This window comes from Dermacentor variabilis, chromosome 9, assembly GCF_050947875.1.
Source record: "Dermacentor variabilis isolate Ectoservices chromosome 9, ASM5094787v1, whole genome shotgun sequence".
NCBI classification, from domain to species: Eukaryota; Metazoa; Arthropoda; class Arachnida; order Ixodida; family Ixodidae; genus Dermacentor; species Dermacentor variabilis.
In genome coordinates this window covers 118,968,700-118,983,776 of record NC_134576.1, presented here as the reverse complement: position 1 = coordinate 118,983,776, position 15,077 = coordinate 118,968,700, and the positions used below count along the sequence as shown (strand labels likewise).

The 15,077-nt window shown below is 44.4% G+C and overlaps 1 protein-coding gene across 4 annotated transcripts in view; it reads left to right on the top strand.

The window, feature by feature from the left end:
- The window catches only part of LOC142557356 (protein FAM91A1), a 35,867-nt gene that overhangs the window by 17,280 nt on the left and 3,510 nt on the right, over nucleotides 1-15,077 (top strand). For 3 of the 4 annotated variants that reach the window (XM_075669128.1, XM_075669132.1, XM_075669131.1), the window contains 7 exons: nucleotides 663-763; nucleotides 875-961; nucleotides 1,684-1,919; nucleotides 3,885-3,972; nucleotides 6,730-6,840; nucleotides 10,309-10,422; nucleotides 12,670-12,736. In XM_075669128.1, the coding sequence (XP_075525243.1) occupies nucleotides 663-763; nucleotides 875-961; nucleotides 1,684-1,919; nucleotides 3,885-3,972; nucleotides 6,730-6,840; nucleotides 10,309-10,422; nucleotides 12,670-12,736 (804 nt within the window). The remainder of the gene's footprint in view (nucleotides 1-662; nucleotides 764-874; nucleotides 962-1,683; nucleotides 1,920-3,884; nucleotides 3,973-6,729; nucleotides 6,841-10,308; nucleotides 10,423-12,669; nucleotides 12,737-15,077) is intronic. The other variant, XM_075669130.1, reaches the window with a different exon arrangement.

Here is a 15,077-nt window from a genome sequence, read left to right as displayed (position 1 = left end):
TTCTTCATTCGTCACACCCACTTGCAGCATTCTATTTCATTCACTTTCAGGGATGCTTTCAGCTTTGTGTGATTTAATGTCCCAAATGACATTTCACTGGGGAGATGAGTATTCTCTCAGCGTGCTTAACAGTTGTGTGAGATAAAAACAACTCCGATAGGAGGTGTTTTGTTTCATTCGTCACTTCCACTTACCGTCACACACACCTACTGTCACAACCATTTTATGTCACATGTCATCATGTCATTGCTGGCTTAGCCAGTCAATGCGCATTGTAAGTGATTGAGAATGCATACCCTTGCCTGCTAGATGACTGGCTATTCAGAATTTAAAACACTGCTTGAAGAGACGTATTCCTTTGGTTTGTGCCCTTCTGTAAGAATTTTGTTGCCACTTTTAAGTTTGGGTTGTTACTTCGGTATTGCTTTTGGGTATTGTACATGGCTCAACAAAAAGTTTACCTGCATTATCGAAGTCCAGTTCTAAAGTTTGTTCAGTCTGAAGCCAGCAAGTTAATTGCTGCTTATGAGCGGAACTCAAAGAAAGCATGTGTGCTTAGAAATAAGGTCTGTTTTTAACTGTGGCATGCCTTTTTCATCGAAGCAGCTAGTGAGTTTCAAGAACATGCAGAACCTCGTTTTCTTTTTGTGCTTGTTTGTTAGCACCAACAGATTTGTCCACAATGGGAAACCGTGTGAAACGGATAGGCTTCCTTTTCGACTCCAACCTGACCGCCTTCCTGATGATGGGCAACTTGTCCCTGGTAAGCCTCCTTGAAGTCTAGAAGGGGGGATGCATCATTGATCAGTTAACGCATTGCAGGAATTACAGCAGTTCTTTATTTCTGCCTTTGTCATCCTTCCTGGAACGACAGGGTCTGAAGAGTCATGCTGTGACCATGTTTGAAGTGGGTAAACTCTCGGACGAGTCGCTGGACAGCTTCCTCGTGGAGCTAAAGAAAGTGAGCCTGCTTTCATTTCTGCACATTCTGTACTGTCTTACCTACGCGCTATCAGCTCAGCACAAACAAATTAATTTGCTGATTGTTTCACTTCCTGTCTCATTTTACAATGCGTTTTGCACGTTTTAATGTCTGCCAGCTCGTGAAACCTAAAATTAGTTAAAAATCCTGCGGACACAACACTGAAAGGGTGGAGGAGGAGCTAGCACGCATTTTTCTTTTAGGTTTTACTTTAAACACACACCTTTCGTGGGACGCGTACGTACCATACCCTTGAAGGTCTTTTAATGGTGAAATTACATGGAGGGGTACCTGGTTGGAGCAAGTTAATTCAGACACGTTCCTTCTGCAGGCAAAATCAACAGTGAAGTGGTTAAAACAGCCACTGCAATCTAAAGAGAATGTGTGACCTGTCAGTGTCTTTCATTCCAAGTTTTTTGCAGTATGTATGCTGCGTCTAAGAGAAATTCAAATGCATACATATCCAACAAAAAGTGTGCATTCAGTGCAAACTTATTTAAAAGGTGTGTGCTAACCCCTTCTTTCTTTATTTTCTATAGTAATGTCCACGAGGTATTTACAAATTTTGATGCTCATAGGTTGGCAGGTACGCAACAAAGAATGCATGTAAGCTATAGCGTGGGCCTCTGAGGAAAGGTTCGTTCAACGCTCTGTCACAGTGCCCTGCCATTTCAAACCTCCTCTGTGCATTTGTCGGTCAGGTAGGAGAGGCAGGGGAAGGAGAGGCTCAACGGTACTTTGACCACGCGCTGACCCTGCAAGACACAGTTCGCTTCTTGCGCCACAACGCCGCCATCGTACCGGAGAGTGAGACCCAACCGGCCGAGGAGTCGTCGTCGACGACTGGTTTCGGCCTGGGTCTCGACCTGGTGCGCTGCGAGAGCCTGCAGAACCTGGACCAGGACACCTGCGCACGGCTGCTCAACAAAAACTACGCGTGAGTCGGGGGGGGAGGGGGGCTGTCGCTTTGTGCGGCCGCCAATGGACAGATTTGGCTTTGTGTAGCTCACATTTCATGCGACCACTCACTGCGGACAGCTGCGTTGATTTTGTGTTTTCGATAAGTGCGACGTAGCATGTCTCCCACTGACACAACCAACGCAGTCTGCCATGAGGTTTGCAATGTGGGCTTGTTGGTAATGCATTTTCAAGGGGAGTATGGTAGCGCGATTAACGCTATGTGTGTCCCTATGTGTCTTCTTTTGTCTCGTCTTTTAATCACGCTACCGTACTCCCCTTGAAGATGCAGTCAGCCTGTCTGCAGGTATGACGAGAAGCCAAGTAGACGCAGCGTGACTGCTCTTTTGGGCACTGTTGAATTTCGCTTTGTTGTCACATTCTGCCGTCTCCGCATCTTGAGCCAATCAGAGTGGGCTGAGCTGCCCTGCAACCTAATGAAAGCTGACAAGTTGGAGAGTTTGACAGTGTGGTGGAATTTGGTGGTGCCGAGAATAACACTGTGCCATGGTCCAATCAGTCACTTCAACAGCGCATCGAAGGCAGCGTTCTGTGTCTTCCACTTCCAGCTTGTTGTGCGCACACACAAGAGTGTTCCCACTGAGAGGCTGTGTGGAAGACGCACTGGTCTGAGCGAGCGGACCATAAACACTCAGCTAAAACTCTGTGATGAACAGTCAGGAAATGTGGAGAAGGAGGATATTGTCCCCTGTCTAGTGACAGTGAGGAGGGACAAATCAGCACCACATGGAGCGGATTAAAGAACCAGACTCACTACTGGGCGAACTTGTGCCCAAAAAGAAAAGGAGCGCCAGAGTGACTGTGATAGTGGTGAGAACAGTCAGCAGCCTAAACTGAACTCATGGGTCAAGTATGTCTAGTGTTTATATACGGGCATCACCGTGTCACTGTACGTTCCCGACTAGTCGTTGGTGCTTGCATAGATTTAATGCTGTACAAGAGTACTCTCAACCCGCATGCAATCTTGTTAGAAAAGCAATGAAGGGAGCTAGTTGGTGAACGTTCATGGTTATATTGCGCTCAGTTTTACAAACACGATATTAAGGAAGGACAGGACGTGGACGGACGAAGCGCAAACTACCAACTGTTTGATACTGTTACTATAATCACATGTCGTCACCTTGTCATATCTTTTTATATGTAGCCCCCCCCCCCGCACCATATCTCCTTGTATATAAGCGCGTTCTTTAACAGTATCAAACAGTTGGTAGTTTGCGCTTCGTCCGTCCACGTCCTGTCCTTCCTTAATATCGTGTTTGTAAAACTGAGCGCAATATAACCATGAATCTTGTTAGACCTTGCCTTTCTCAATATCAAATGAGCAATGACGTTGACAAATGTTTTGTCAAGCAAGTCTAGTGCCAAGTTGACAATTGCAACTTGACTACAGTTATAGAACCAGTGAAAGTAATCGCTGGAAAAAGGCAAAACATTATATGTGTGGTGGGTTTGAACAGATGAGAAGTTGTGAAACAAGGGCAGCACTTTGTGGGGTCAAACGGTGGCAGATGTTCAAGAGTGCTTCAAAATCGGAAGCCGTTCTTTTCACTTAGTGACCATTTTCCCTCAAGTTTGCCAGTAAATTTTGATCACCGAAAAACGTGTGCAAATAAACTTTGTGCTATCAGTGTTCTTCTCCGTTTTTTCTTAATTGTTCGAACGGCTCCAACATGTCCGTGCACTAAGCAAGGACTCCACTCAATTGAAACTGCGGTGCAAAATTCTAGTAAAAAAGTGCATTCGGGAAATGAAGGTACCTTCATGTTACAGTGCCATAGGATGCGAAAAAGAAATGATGCAAGACCAGTAGGCTTACAGGAAAGCGTCACTGGATAGCTTTGCTAGACATTTTTGCAAAATTGAGATTTATCATGCCGAGGCTCAGGTGTGCTTTCATCAGCTGCTCACTCCTCCATCCTTTCAGGCTGTTGGTATCAATGGCACCGCTGAGCAACGAAGTGAGGCCAGTCACCAGCTGTTCACCTCCTCACTTGGGACCTGCCGTTCCTGAGGTAAGTTTGAACATCTTTTTAATGTCTTTAAAGGGGGGATAAGGGTATTAAACTTTTTTTTTTATTTATCAACTGATCTTGATCAAATTTGGCGTGCAAATTTTACCTTTGTCTGTGTCTTGGTCAAATGTAGACACAGCAAGGTGAACCTTGCTGTGTCTACATTTGAACCTGAATATAATGAACCCGAATAAAGCCAATTATCTATATAAAACACGTAAAATTTACTTACTGATACTCATGTAATGTAGCCCCCTAATAACAAACTTGGCATTGGCTGTATATTGAACTTGGGACATCCACTGCCAGCGGAATTAAGCTAAAAAATTAAAAAATTAAAATGACTGCTGCTGATGAACAAAACCTTGAGAATGCCATTCTTTGTGACGTTGAAAAACTTTCAAAGCTCAGGCAAAAATTAGTGCTTATTGTGTATAGTTTCGTCTGTAAGTGCAGAGCATACAATACGCGATAACGATCATGTCTGCAAAGTATTACATCACTGCGCACCATGAAAAGAGCTGAAATTTCAAGCTGAACGCCGTTTGCCCTTCTTCTTCTGGCCACCGCGCCCCAAGCCAGAGGGTGATGTACACGTGCTAGTGCGCCTACGTACATGTTTATGCTGTGACGTTACTCATGGTGACACGTGACTTCGAGAATTATTCAAGGTAACATCTGTTATTTGCATAATATGTTGCTTGAATAGATTAATTAAAGCTTAGGGAAATAATAAAAAACACAAATCGACTGCTTGTTTTTGTTTTCCTTCACACTGCAGCACAAGAGATGTGCTTCCCTTTTGTCTGCTTATTCCCATGTTGTGCAGTCGTCTGCGCAGACACCGTAACTATGTCATTTTTTACCATGTTCCAGCGCACGATCATGCTCTGTGATCCGCTTGTGTCTGCCTCAGTCTTCGTGTAGCACTGACCTAGACCGCTGGTCAGGTGTCCTCGTGCACAGCGCACAGACTCATGCGCTGTGTGAAACGAGACAATCGCAACAGCTTGGAAGTGTGCCGCGCCGGAAAAAAGAGAGGCGAAAAAGAAATAATAAAGAAGGCAGGGTCCGTGATGTATGCATCACACGACCCTCGAGATCTGGTATGGGAAAGCGGAGGGAAGGAATTTTGCTAGCAGTAGCTAGACGATGCAAGTGGAGAGAGTGTCTCTCTCGGCAGTGGCGCTCGCCTCCTGAAATCATGGGTTCACGGCACTGAAATATTTCTATCTCGGCTGTTAATGAGCCAAGTTTCAAAATTTTTACGACAGAATGCTCCGTAGAGGACACATAACAACTTCCAGCGTATAACCGAAGTTTGCTGTATGGCCTGGTGAGGGGCCCTTTAAGTTCAGTATAGGCGAGTTTGGGGGGGCATATCGAATTACGTGACATATCAAACCTTCTCTGGCGCATAAGCCTGTTTCTTATAACCTGGTTCGACTGGCATTAACTACTGAGTTGTGCACTGTTCTCGACATACACTTTCATTAATACCTGGATTTTTATCAGCGAATCTCATGTTGTTTCCTGCTCGCTGTGTGAAGTACTGTAGTAAAGGATGCGTTGCCCAATATTTTGTATGGCCGGACTTCGTTTTAGCCCCATTACATGAAAAAGTAACAATAGTAAAGACAGCTGGATGAGGAAGCCAACCATCCATAGAACTAACCAACAGAGAAATTAGAATATCTTTTGCATTCATGTGGACCCCGGTCTTATTGGCATGCACTGACATGAACATAGACATGTTTTGCCTAGCATTTGGTGAAAAATTGTTGTCATTAGTTTTTCTTTTTCTGTGTTTCTGTTTTTACCGCCAGGTGGTGTAAATGAAAGTTTTTATATATACGCACTTTTCTTGTTCAATAAACTTTAGTTGAGAGTCAACGCTCTGCCTAGTTTTTTTTTTTCGTGTTTATTTTAGCTGTTTCATCATGAAAAGTAAGCCTTCTTGCACATGGGGTGCTGGCTAGTTGTGAAAAGTAAGTGCAGTAATGATTAGTGTGGGTGTGTGGGAATGAAGAAAATGGATCAAACTGTCAAGGTTGACGTTAGTTGTAGTTGCGGGCCCTCCAGTCAGAATAGCTACACTCAGTTTTATACTTAGCAGGCAACACTGTGGTGCAAGCTATGCAGGTAGTGTGGTGATAGATGTCCCTTGCCCACGCGTTTCACAGCACAGTCGTTTTCACTCTGGAGGAGTTTGCATGGAGCAATCACTTATGTATTAAGACTACAACTAGAAGACGTAAGGTTACGTCGAATCACATGCCATCGGTACACCTTTGTGCCTCCAGTATGCAACATTCTACTATGTTGTGGCCCCGAGTGTAAGCAGTGTGCTACAGCTGCTGGTCACAAAAATGTGCCAAGCCATTTGTTTGGTGTTCAGTAGTTTCAGATCTGCGATGCCTTCCATGTATTAATTACATAATATTTTACGACATAAAAGTGTAAAACGAATTACATTGATACATTGAATTACATGATGCATGTCTAATTGCTGCTTTCATATGTAATGCACAAGTTTTTGGGTTGTGAATCCGATCTGCGCAATGAGACAAGTTCTCTCTAGTCTTCGTAGCATTGACTGCTTTGTGTGAAATGGGAGTATTGCTGTAATTATTCAGGACAAGAGTTTGCCATTGTGACCTGGATCATGCGATGCTGAAGGTCACTCTGGATTGTGACCTCCTGGCTTTCCAGTCGTCGAATTCAGGGCTTGTGATTAGAAATGTGCATGTGCTGCAGGTGAACTCTGCCTGGTTCAAGTTGTTCATCTACGTGCTGTCTGGCCATGGTCCCCCGTCTCTCCTGGTTTCCAAAGGAACACGGTTACGAGTGCTGCCCAGTATCTTCGAGGTGGGTGGCACCTGATGGCTTTTGAAATATGTACATTTGAAATACACTTAAATCTCGATGTAACAAACTTCAGTATAACGAAATTCTCGATATAACAAATTATCTAACTTTTTATAACTCCTTGTCCATAGAAATGTAGTTAAGTAGAACTTGTTGCTGGGTGAATTGGTTAGAATCTAATGAATACATCTAACGAAACCAGCGCTCGATCTGTCGTTTCATACTCTCTCTCCTAAGTCTTTATTTTCCTTTTTGGCGCAACAATGTATTCATTTGTTCATAGAACACCATGTATTTTGAACCTCAGTATAACAAAGTGTGTTTATACACGGTTTCAATATAACGAAATTTCAATGCCACCGCGAAAGAACATTGTGGCAATAAATTGAAACTTCTGCAGACGCAGATGGTCAAATGGTAAAATTGCAAGAGGCTGCTTGCGAACAAACCTCTCGAATTGGGTGCCGAAGCGGAGAAGCTTCATGTTTCGTATAAAGTCCAAGTGTGTTAAAATCCTATCGCGCCATACGCTGTTTGCTTTGGGCGCAAGCGAAAGCATGCGAGGGTGAGCCGATAAGGATGGTGGCTTGATGAGCGATGTCTTCCTGCATGAGCGTGGGGGTGTGGAGAGCAAGCTTGCGGTAACACGAACAAGCGCACACGAGGCAGGTAGAGGAGGGAGTAGGGGGGGCAGGTTGGCATGCATTTCCTTTCCTAATGCAGCCGTAGCTGCACATGGCTGCCAGAGTGGCTGATTGTGTACACAGCCCGGGCGCCCTGCTTTAGAGATGATCGGTCTCTTGTGCAAGGAGTGGGGGTGCCAAGGTGCCGTGGCATCAATTGCGCTGTCTTCCCGCACGTCTGACGCAGTGTTGTTGGACAAAACATCATAAGATGTCACTACCAACACTGTTTCTGCCATCTTTTCTTTCTTTCTTTCTTTCTTTGGTTTACTCAAGGCAAATTCAGTACAAAATTGCATTGAGAGACACGACTAAAGGCTGGGGAAGTGCCCGACTTGGCCATGCCACCCTCTGCCTGGTTCATGCTGTTCGTCTGCGTGCTGTCTGGCAGTAGAATGTTGTTCATATGTTTTAGGAAGAAATGTGAGAAAAAATATGTCCTAACTGGGAAAACATATGATCCGATGTCACTAAAACATTTGGCAGACTCAGTTGTAGTTGACATCTTCGCAACACTAACCAATGCATGAATCGTTACACCACGATACGCTGATGCGCGTGGAACTTGCGAAGCCCGAGCGGCCCAAGATGCACTTTGTCGATTTTGTAGCTTTGACAATCCTTATGTTTGCGTTCCTTGAATTCGGCCTGAGTCAGCAGCTTCTTCGAGTGGGGTATTTTGGTGCAAAGTATTGATGCGGCCACTCAGCGTCAATCGTTGTGGCACAAGACGCTGACATGAGTCAAGCTAGTGAGGCCAGAACAGCTCAAGATGTGCATTGTAGTTTTCCTATTGTATAGTGTTTTGGTATGGTGAAGGGAAACTCAAATGAAATAAAGCTCATGAGTGATGCCACAACATAATGCTGCTAGAGTGAAACATCGCATATTAAAGTGCGTGACGTGCTTCCAACGGCACTGCACCACATGTGCCATGAAATAGATAGGTAAGGATCCTTATCGCATAGCTGCGAATGCGACGTATGACGACCTGTGAGGAGATTGCTGTTACCGGAAAAGGAAACCGAGTGCGTGCCGGAATTGCCACGCAACACAGGCGGGCTAGTACTGTAGGGTAGCTGCCATAGCAGGTGTTTAATGCTCTCGATCGTGCATGCTTCGTGGCTTTTCTTGTTCTTTTGACATCTAGTGGCTGGAAAATGTATCATACGATCGCAGTTTGGCGATGTACTGAACGTTGGTGCTGAAAGATTGCATTTCCTGGGAACATATTAACTGGTAAAAAAAGGAAGCGTAAGTGCATTGGGTCATTTTTTTTTTTGTTCCCAATAGTGAACGATGGTTCCAAGAAAACTGGTCTGGAAATTGCCTGCACTGTGAAATTCGATTTGAAACCAAAATCGAATTTGTGATGTTAGCAAGAGCCTACTGTCTGAGCCAGCCTAGCCACTGTCATTGCTGTTGCCATCACATAATAGTGAGGGATCAATTTCGCGCACCGCATGATGACAACTCGCTGTTTTCACTTTTTGATTACAAAAGATAATTTAAAAGATAAGTTTTGTTTACATGATATGCTAACAACAACAAGTCGTGTCACATGTTTTTGTTGTCTGGAAAATTGCATGCGCTGCAAGGTGAACTGACGAAGTGGTTAGTCTTGGGGAGGGCTGCAGCCTTGTTTGTGATTGTTGCAGAGTCATTTGACAAATGCAGAATATCAAATGCACAATGAACTTCTAGGAGAATGACATGTTGTAGTTCATAGACAGTGGTAAGCTGCTATTTTAGAGGGACGACGATGGACATAAAGTGTAAATAAATTTCTCTTGTGTGAAGGTAAGATTTCATCTGTTTCTGATTGCCAGAATTGGAGGCATGCTATGTTCTTCCTGTTGAAAAATGGGTTGCGCGTTATGTTTTTACTTTATTTAGGAGCTCAAATGTCATTTCTGCATTAGTTTTCTGCCTGGAAACCTTAAGAACAGGGTACATGTTAGGGTGGGCTAAATAATGCCAAGTGAAGCACTGGTGCTTTTGGTCGTCTCTTTTGGCGCCTTGTTTAATCCAACTCGCCGGATAATATATCATTTTGGTTGGTCCCGACGGGATCAAATTAACAGACGTCAACTGTACTAGTCCTGTCTGTCTCTGCCCATACGCATCTGCAGATAGCCTCTGTGACTTGCTCATCAATATTAATTTGTTGACAGAGGAATAGGGGTAGCTTGCTGGACCTGCAAGGTTATAATGTACACTGTGGTTGCACTGAAGGTATTTCTAGGTTGCTGTGATTAGAATGAGCACATATAATGAATAAAATTGGTGCAATTACCTAGTCAACAGACCTGTGTAGCGTAGAAATGTGTTTGCTGTTTGTGTACAACTGCTGCAAACGTTTTCTCCCTTGACGATCATGAATGTAAGAGGCAGTGTTGTACTACAGGCGCGAGAAATTAATGCTGTTTTCACCAATAAATAACCTCACAGTTTGGAACAACTGTGCAGGTTTTGGTTGATTTAACTGCTGATGCTGCAAGAAGAATTTCCAGCTGATGCAGTGTTTGATGTCTTTTTCTTAAAATAAAGGTTGCACGGATCTGTGATGACTTTCTCGAGATTTTTCTTGCAGTTTCCGGCTTTGCTCCCCATTGTAGAGGGCACATACTTTTGCAAGGCTCAAACTAATTTTTGTGATATCAGTACGGCAAACCACATTTGAGACAAACTTTGTTGAGACGAACCCTCTGCTAGGCTGAGCTGCTTGGGTGTCGTCAAGTTTTGCACTTCGAAGCGATTTTGACACTGCCGCGCACATTTTCAGGAGTATGACAAGCTGCTGGTCACAACGTGGGGTCACGGCCCAGGGACAGTCCCCACATCAAGCGCCCTCATCACCCTCAACGATGCACTGACGCATTCCGCTGTGCTCATTCAGGTATGGACACTGTTGCGTAACTCCAGGGTAGCGTATCGTACTGCTGCCGAGAAGTAGTGACACCTGCCTATCCAAGCTTGACCGACGTTGCTTATTGGGTAGCAGTACGATACGCTACCCTGGGGTACGCAGCAAACTGGTGGCAGCGGTGGGATGGTCGGTTGAAATTCCTTTCAACACGTGGTGCCAGACGCCAACCCTAACGACACGTGAAGCGGAATGACATTTTAGATAATGACACCATGTCTGTTTATATAAGAGCAGAGAGGCTTGCCAGTGTTAAAGTATTGGCCTGCATGTTACTCTGCAAGGAAGACAGAGAGAAGGGAAACCATTAAAAAGAAATCTCCAGACTTTTAGCGATTTTTATGACTTTGAACTTGTGAACTGCAAGCAGCAGGCTCTCCTGCTGGATGCCACCGTGTTCTCAAGAATTTTTGTTTTTGCAAAGTGTACAATATCGACTTTGTCTGCTACGTTGCTGTCTGCTGTGGTCTTCGAAATATGCGCACGGTTATCACTGCTCTCAGAGTCTGCATAGTGTGCAGAATGCTGCGCAAACTACACCATGTGCCAGAGCTGCATGATAACATAGTGGTTAGCACATTCAGCAGTGATGCAAAGCTGTCGATAGTTTAGTCCTTCTTGAACTATCGATAGTATGAAAACTGTCGATACTGCCATCCAAAGAGCACTATCGATAGTAAAACTTTGTGTATGATTGATATTGATGGTGCTATGTAGTACACTATCGAAATTTCCTTACCAATAATGTAAACTCGTGTGACATACAACGTTTAAACACTGCAACATAAATTTTGCAGTGTTTCCCTGTTCCAAATTGCGTGAAACAAGTGTTACTGATGGTTGGTAATCACAAAATATCTGGTATAATCATTAGCCAAGAATTGTAAAACTGTCAATAGCACTCTGAGTAGGGAATTATCGCAGTGTTATCAATAGTCCTACTGTCAATAGTTTCCGTTACACTGTCAATATTGTCACAGTAAAATATCAAAATAGTATGGATAGTGCTATCAGTCATAATACTAGTATTGATATCTTTTATTACACGATCAATAGTCAATTTACTGATGGTTTCACATCACTAGGTCATTCATCTCTCAAATGCATATCGCCGCAAGGGTATGAGATCGATCCCCGGTGGCAATGGAGGTATCCTGCACAAGGAAGTATCCTGATGACAGCTTGACGCCAATCACATGACGACAGCGTAACAGGAAGGATAGGCAGATAAATTAATGTACACAGATTCAAGCATAGGACTGTCATCACAACAAAGTATGACAAGATAAAGATCCAAAATAAATATGGCAATGCTCATTCAAAAGTCCCTTTGTCTGTGAGGTGCAAGTTAAGGTGATGCGCTGTCCGTCAAAAGTTTTTGGCTCGTGCCCTTCTTGTTCACTTATCTTCTGGTCACTAATTGGCTATCCTTGAAAAGCTGAAGCTGTCATACTAACTGAAATATTATTTATGGAGTCGTTAGTAAAACTAAGGCAACACAATGGCAGAGAATTAATAAGCTTATAAATGTGTGTGCAAATGTTAGATATCTCAAGAAAAAAAAAAACAAATTAATGAATTTATTTTTAAATGACTCCCTTAGTTTTGTTTATCATGATAAGTTTCTGGTGACATGTCTGGGTAATCTGGTTGCCTTTTTTTAAAGGTTTCTGCACATGCTGTGATACTTATATTTGCCTTTCTTTTGGTATTGGTGTATTGATTCACACATATTTTTGTTTATTGTATATCTGCTAAATGTACCGGCCATTTATAACTGTTTCTAATAAACACTGCACTTATTCTTAGTTTTCTTTTACTATATTTCGATCTATGGTTAATGTAAGGGTACTGCTCAAAAAATAAGAAAACTGAAGGTATTTATTTTTGTCTCCCATGTCTTGCCACCTATGTACAGTAAAATAATGAAAACACATTACACTGGAATAAGGAACTATAGAAAGCATAACTTAAGTATATAACACAGAAATATATATTAAAGAAAAAGAACAGATGGCACGATGTTGAAGAAAGATTTCTGGGGATCGGCGAACGAAAATGGCAGAATTCTTCCGTGTCCATTCTTGCTATTTCAGCATTGCAAATTTTTTTGAAAGAAACCATCAGTTGTCACTTAATGCATGCGTCCCATTTGCGTCATTAAGCATGCTGACCGCGAAACCAGATGACCTGACTTTTCGTGAACTCTCTTGGTTTCAGGCCCAGGGTGTGCCTAATGGGCAAGTGAACATTCCATTCCCATTTGACGACCAAGAAAGCAGTACAGGTGGGTGACATGCATGGCTTGCGATTCTCAGAGGTCCAGAAAAAAAAAAAGTCAGTCTGGCTCAAAGGGAAAGCGTTGAAAGGATGAGCAAAGTATGTATACCGTTGCGCTTGAGCTCATCTAACAATATGCGGAGGCGACACGTCGACGAGGAAAAGTGCTGTCGCGGATACCAGGTGTCTCACAAAGCCAGCGTGACGAGGAACCGCTGTCAGAAGCGTTGGGGGCATTGCACCTCAGCTGTGCACAAGATGAGACTGACAGGAAACTGTTGCCATTTGTCCCTGTGAAAGGATTGAATAGCTTTAGCTGGACTTGTGTTCTGGCATACAACGCTCGCGCCAGCTGTGGGAAGGCATCTTTCTGCTCTGGCTCCGCTGCAAAGCCAATCGAGCGGAGCGCGACAGTGCACCCACTTGGTTTCGTCGCTTTTTGCAGCCAGATGCGGCGCGCGCCTTTGGACATCTTCCAACCCGCCAGGTGCGGGTTGCACTTGCACCGTCGACATCGTGAGAGCACAACGGTGGCAGCGGTGACACGAACGCACCTTGAGTGCCCGTGTAGCTGTTATCACAATAAAATGGCTCTTGTACCAGAAGAATCTCAGTACTATAACAGTTTTAGTAACGAGAATACAAACTCAACAGACAATGAAGTTAAGGCAATGCTGAGGGGAAGTAACTGATCCACCACAGTATTGGAATTTAAATGATGCAAACCTGCTGCGATGGATCAGTGGCTATGGTGTTATGCTGCCGAGCACAGGGTCATGGGTTCAACTCCCGGCCATGGCAGCCGTGTTTCGATAGGGGCGAAGTATAAAAGTGCCCATGTGCTCAGATTTAGCTGCACGTTAAAGAACTCGACATGGCCTAAATTAAACCGAAAAGCTCCAATGTGGTGTTCCTCATAACCCACTGCGCCGTTTCGAAATGTTTGGACCCCTCCATTTTTTTAAATGATGCGACTTAGCGAGGTAACAGTGGTACCATCGGTAGCAGATGACCTGCACACATTCTCGTCACTTCTAGCAGCAGCTAGCTCTCTGTGTCATGAGGACAAAGGTGACGTATGATGCTAATCGTTGAGGATTGTAGGTCAGGCACATGCACTAAGGCAGTTTGAAAGTGATAGTTTTCTTTAGCTACTCCGGCCACTTCGGATGGTCGGGGACAATCTTGTGCAACAAGCAGTCGCACGTACCCAGCGACCCAAGTTGTCTACTAGCTTGGGTCACGAGGTACTATCAGTGTGAAATGATACGTGAACAGCGGAGCATGTAGCCCAAGCATAAGTGTAGGTATAGTGCGTGCCGTCCAGTCATCACCAATGACAGACGCGCACATCCGATTTGGCCACACGGCGCTCGTTTGGGAGTCAAACAGCCAAACGCGCTCAGCACACCAATGCTGGCCACCGTCGTGGCCTGCCAGTGTTACCGCGCTGCGCAAATTTGCCAATTGAAAGAATGATGTGGCCACAAGAGCGAGTCCATAATGAGGACGGTGCAAACTGCTGTACGTGCACAGATGTTCGCGTCGGCGAACTGTGCAACAATACTCGCCGTAAACTGCAAGCTTTAGCTTCTGTTGTCTTTTATTTTTGTTTTCCACCTTTCGAATGTAAGAACCAGATCACAGGCGAAAATATTTCCATATTGGGGGATCGCGCGGTGTGGCCAAATCGGCAAATGCGTTCCTGTCAATGGTGACGACTGGACGGCGCGCACTATACCTTCGTTTATGCTTGGGCCGCGCTCTCCGCTGTTCACGTTTCATTTGACGCTAACAGTACGCGCTTGGCTGCTGTATTGCCGAGCAGACAGTGTGGGCCACCGGTTCATGTTGCTGTTCGTGTTGTTCATGGTTCATGTTGAACAGACAACTAGCTGCTATCTGTCATAGCAGACGGCTCGGGTCACGGGTATGTTCAGCTCTGCATGTGCGATATTGGTGTGTGCCCATTCTTGGCCGGTCCCCCGGAATAAATGTGTCAAGGTGACACAAGGGTTTATTCAGCCTTAAATATGCCGAAGGGATAGTGCCCCATTTGCAACAGTAACTGCATTAAGTACAGCCGGTCAATGTATAGCCATTGCAGCGAAGTTCCAGCCCGGATACTAGAAATAGTGGGGGTTGCTATGGAGTTTCAGCTTGAGGTGCTGTGATTACAAGATGTAGTACTGTGCCGTGGTACCATTCAGCATTGTGGTTGGAAGTGAGATTTCCGCTTCGTGTGTCTGCTGATGTGCCCGTAAGGTTTTGTGATTCACATGGGGCACAGGGATATGGAGCAGGTTGAACAAGAAAGCTATTGCTGATTTTTGATGGTGATCGTTGAT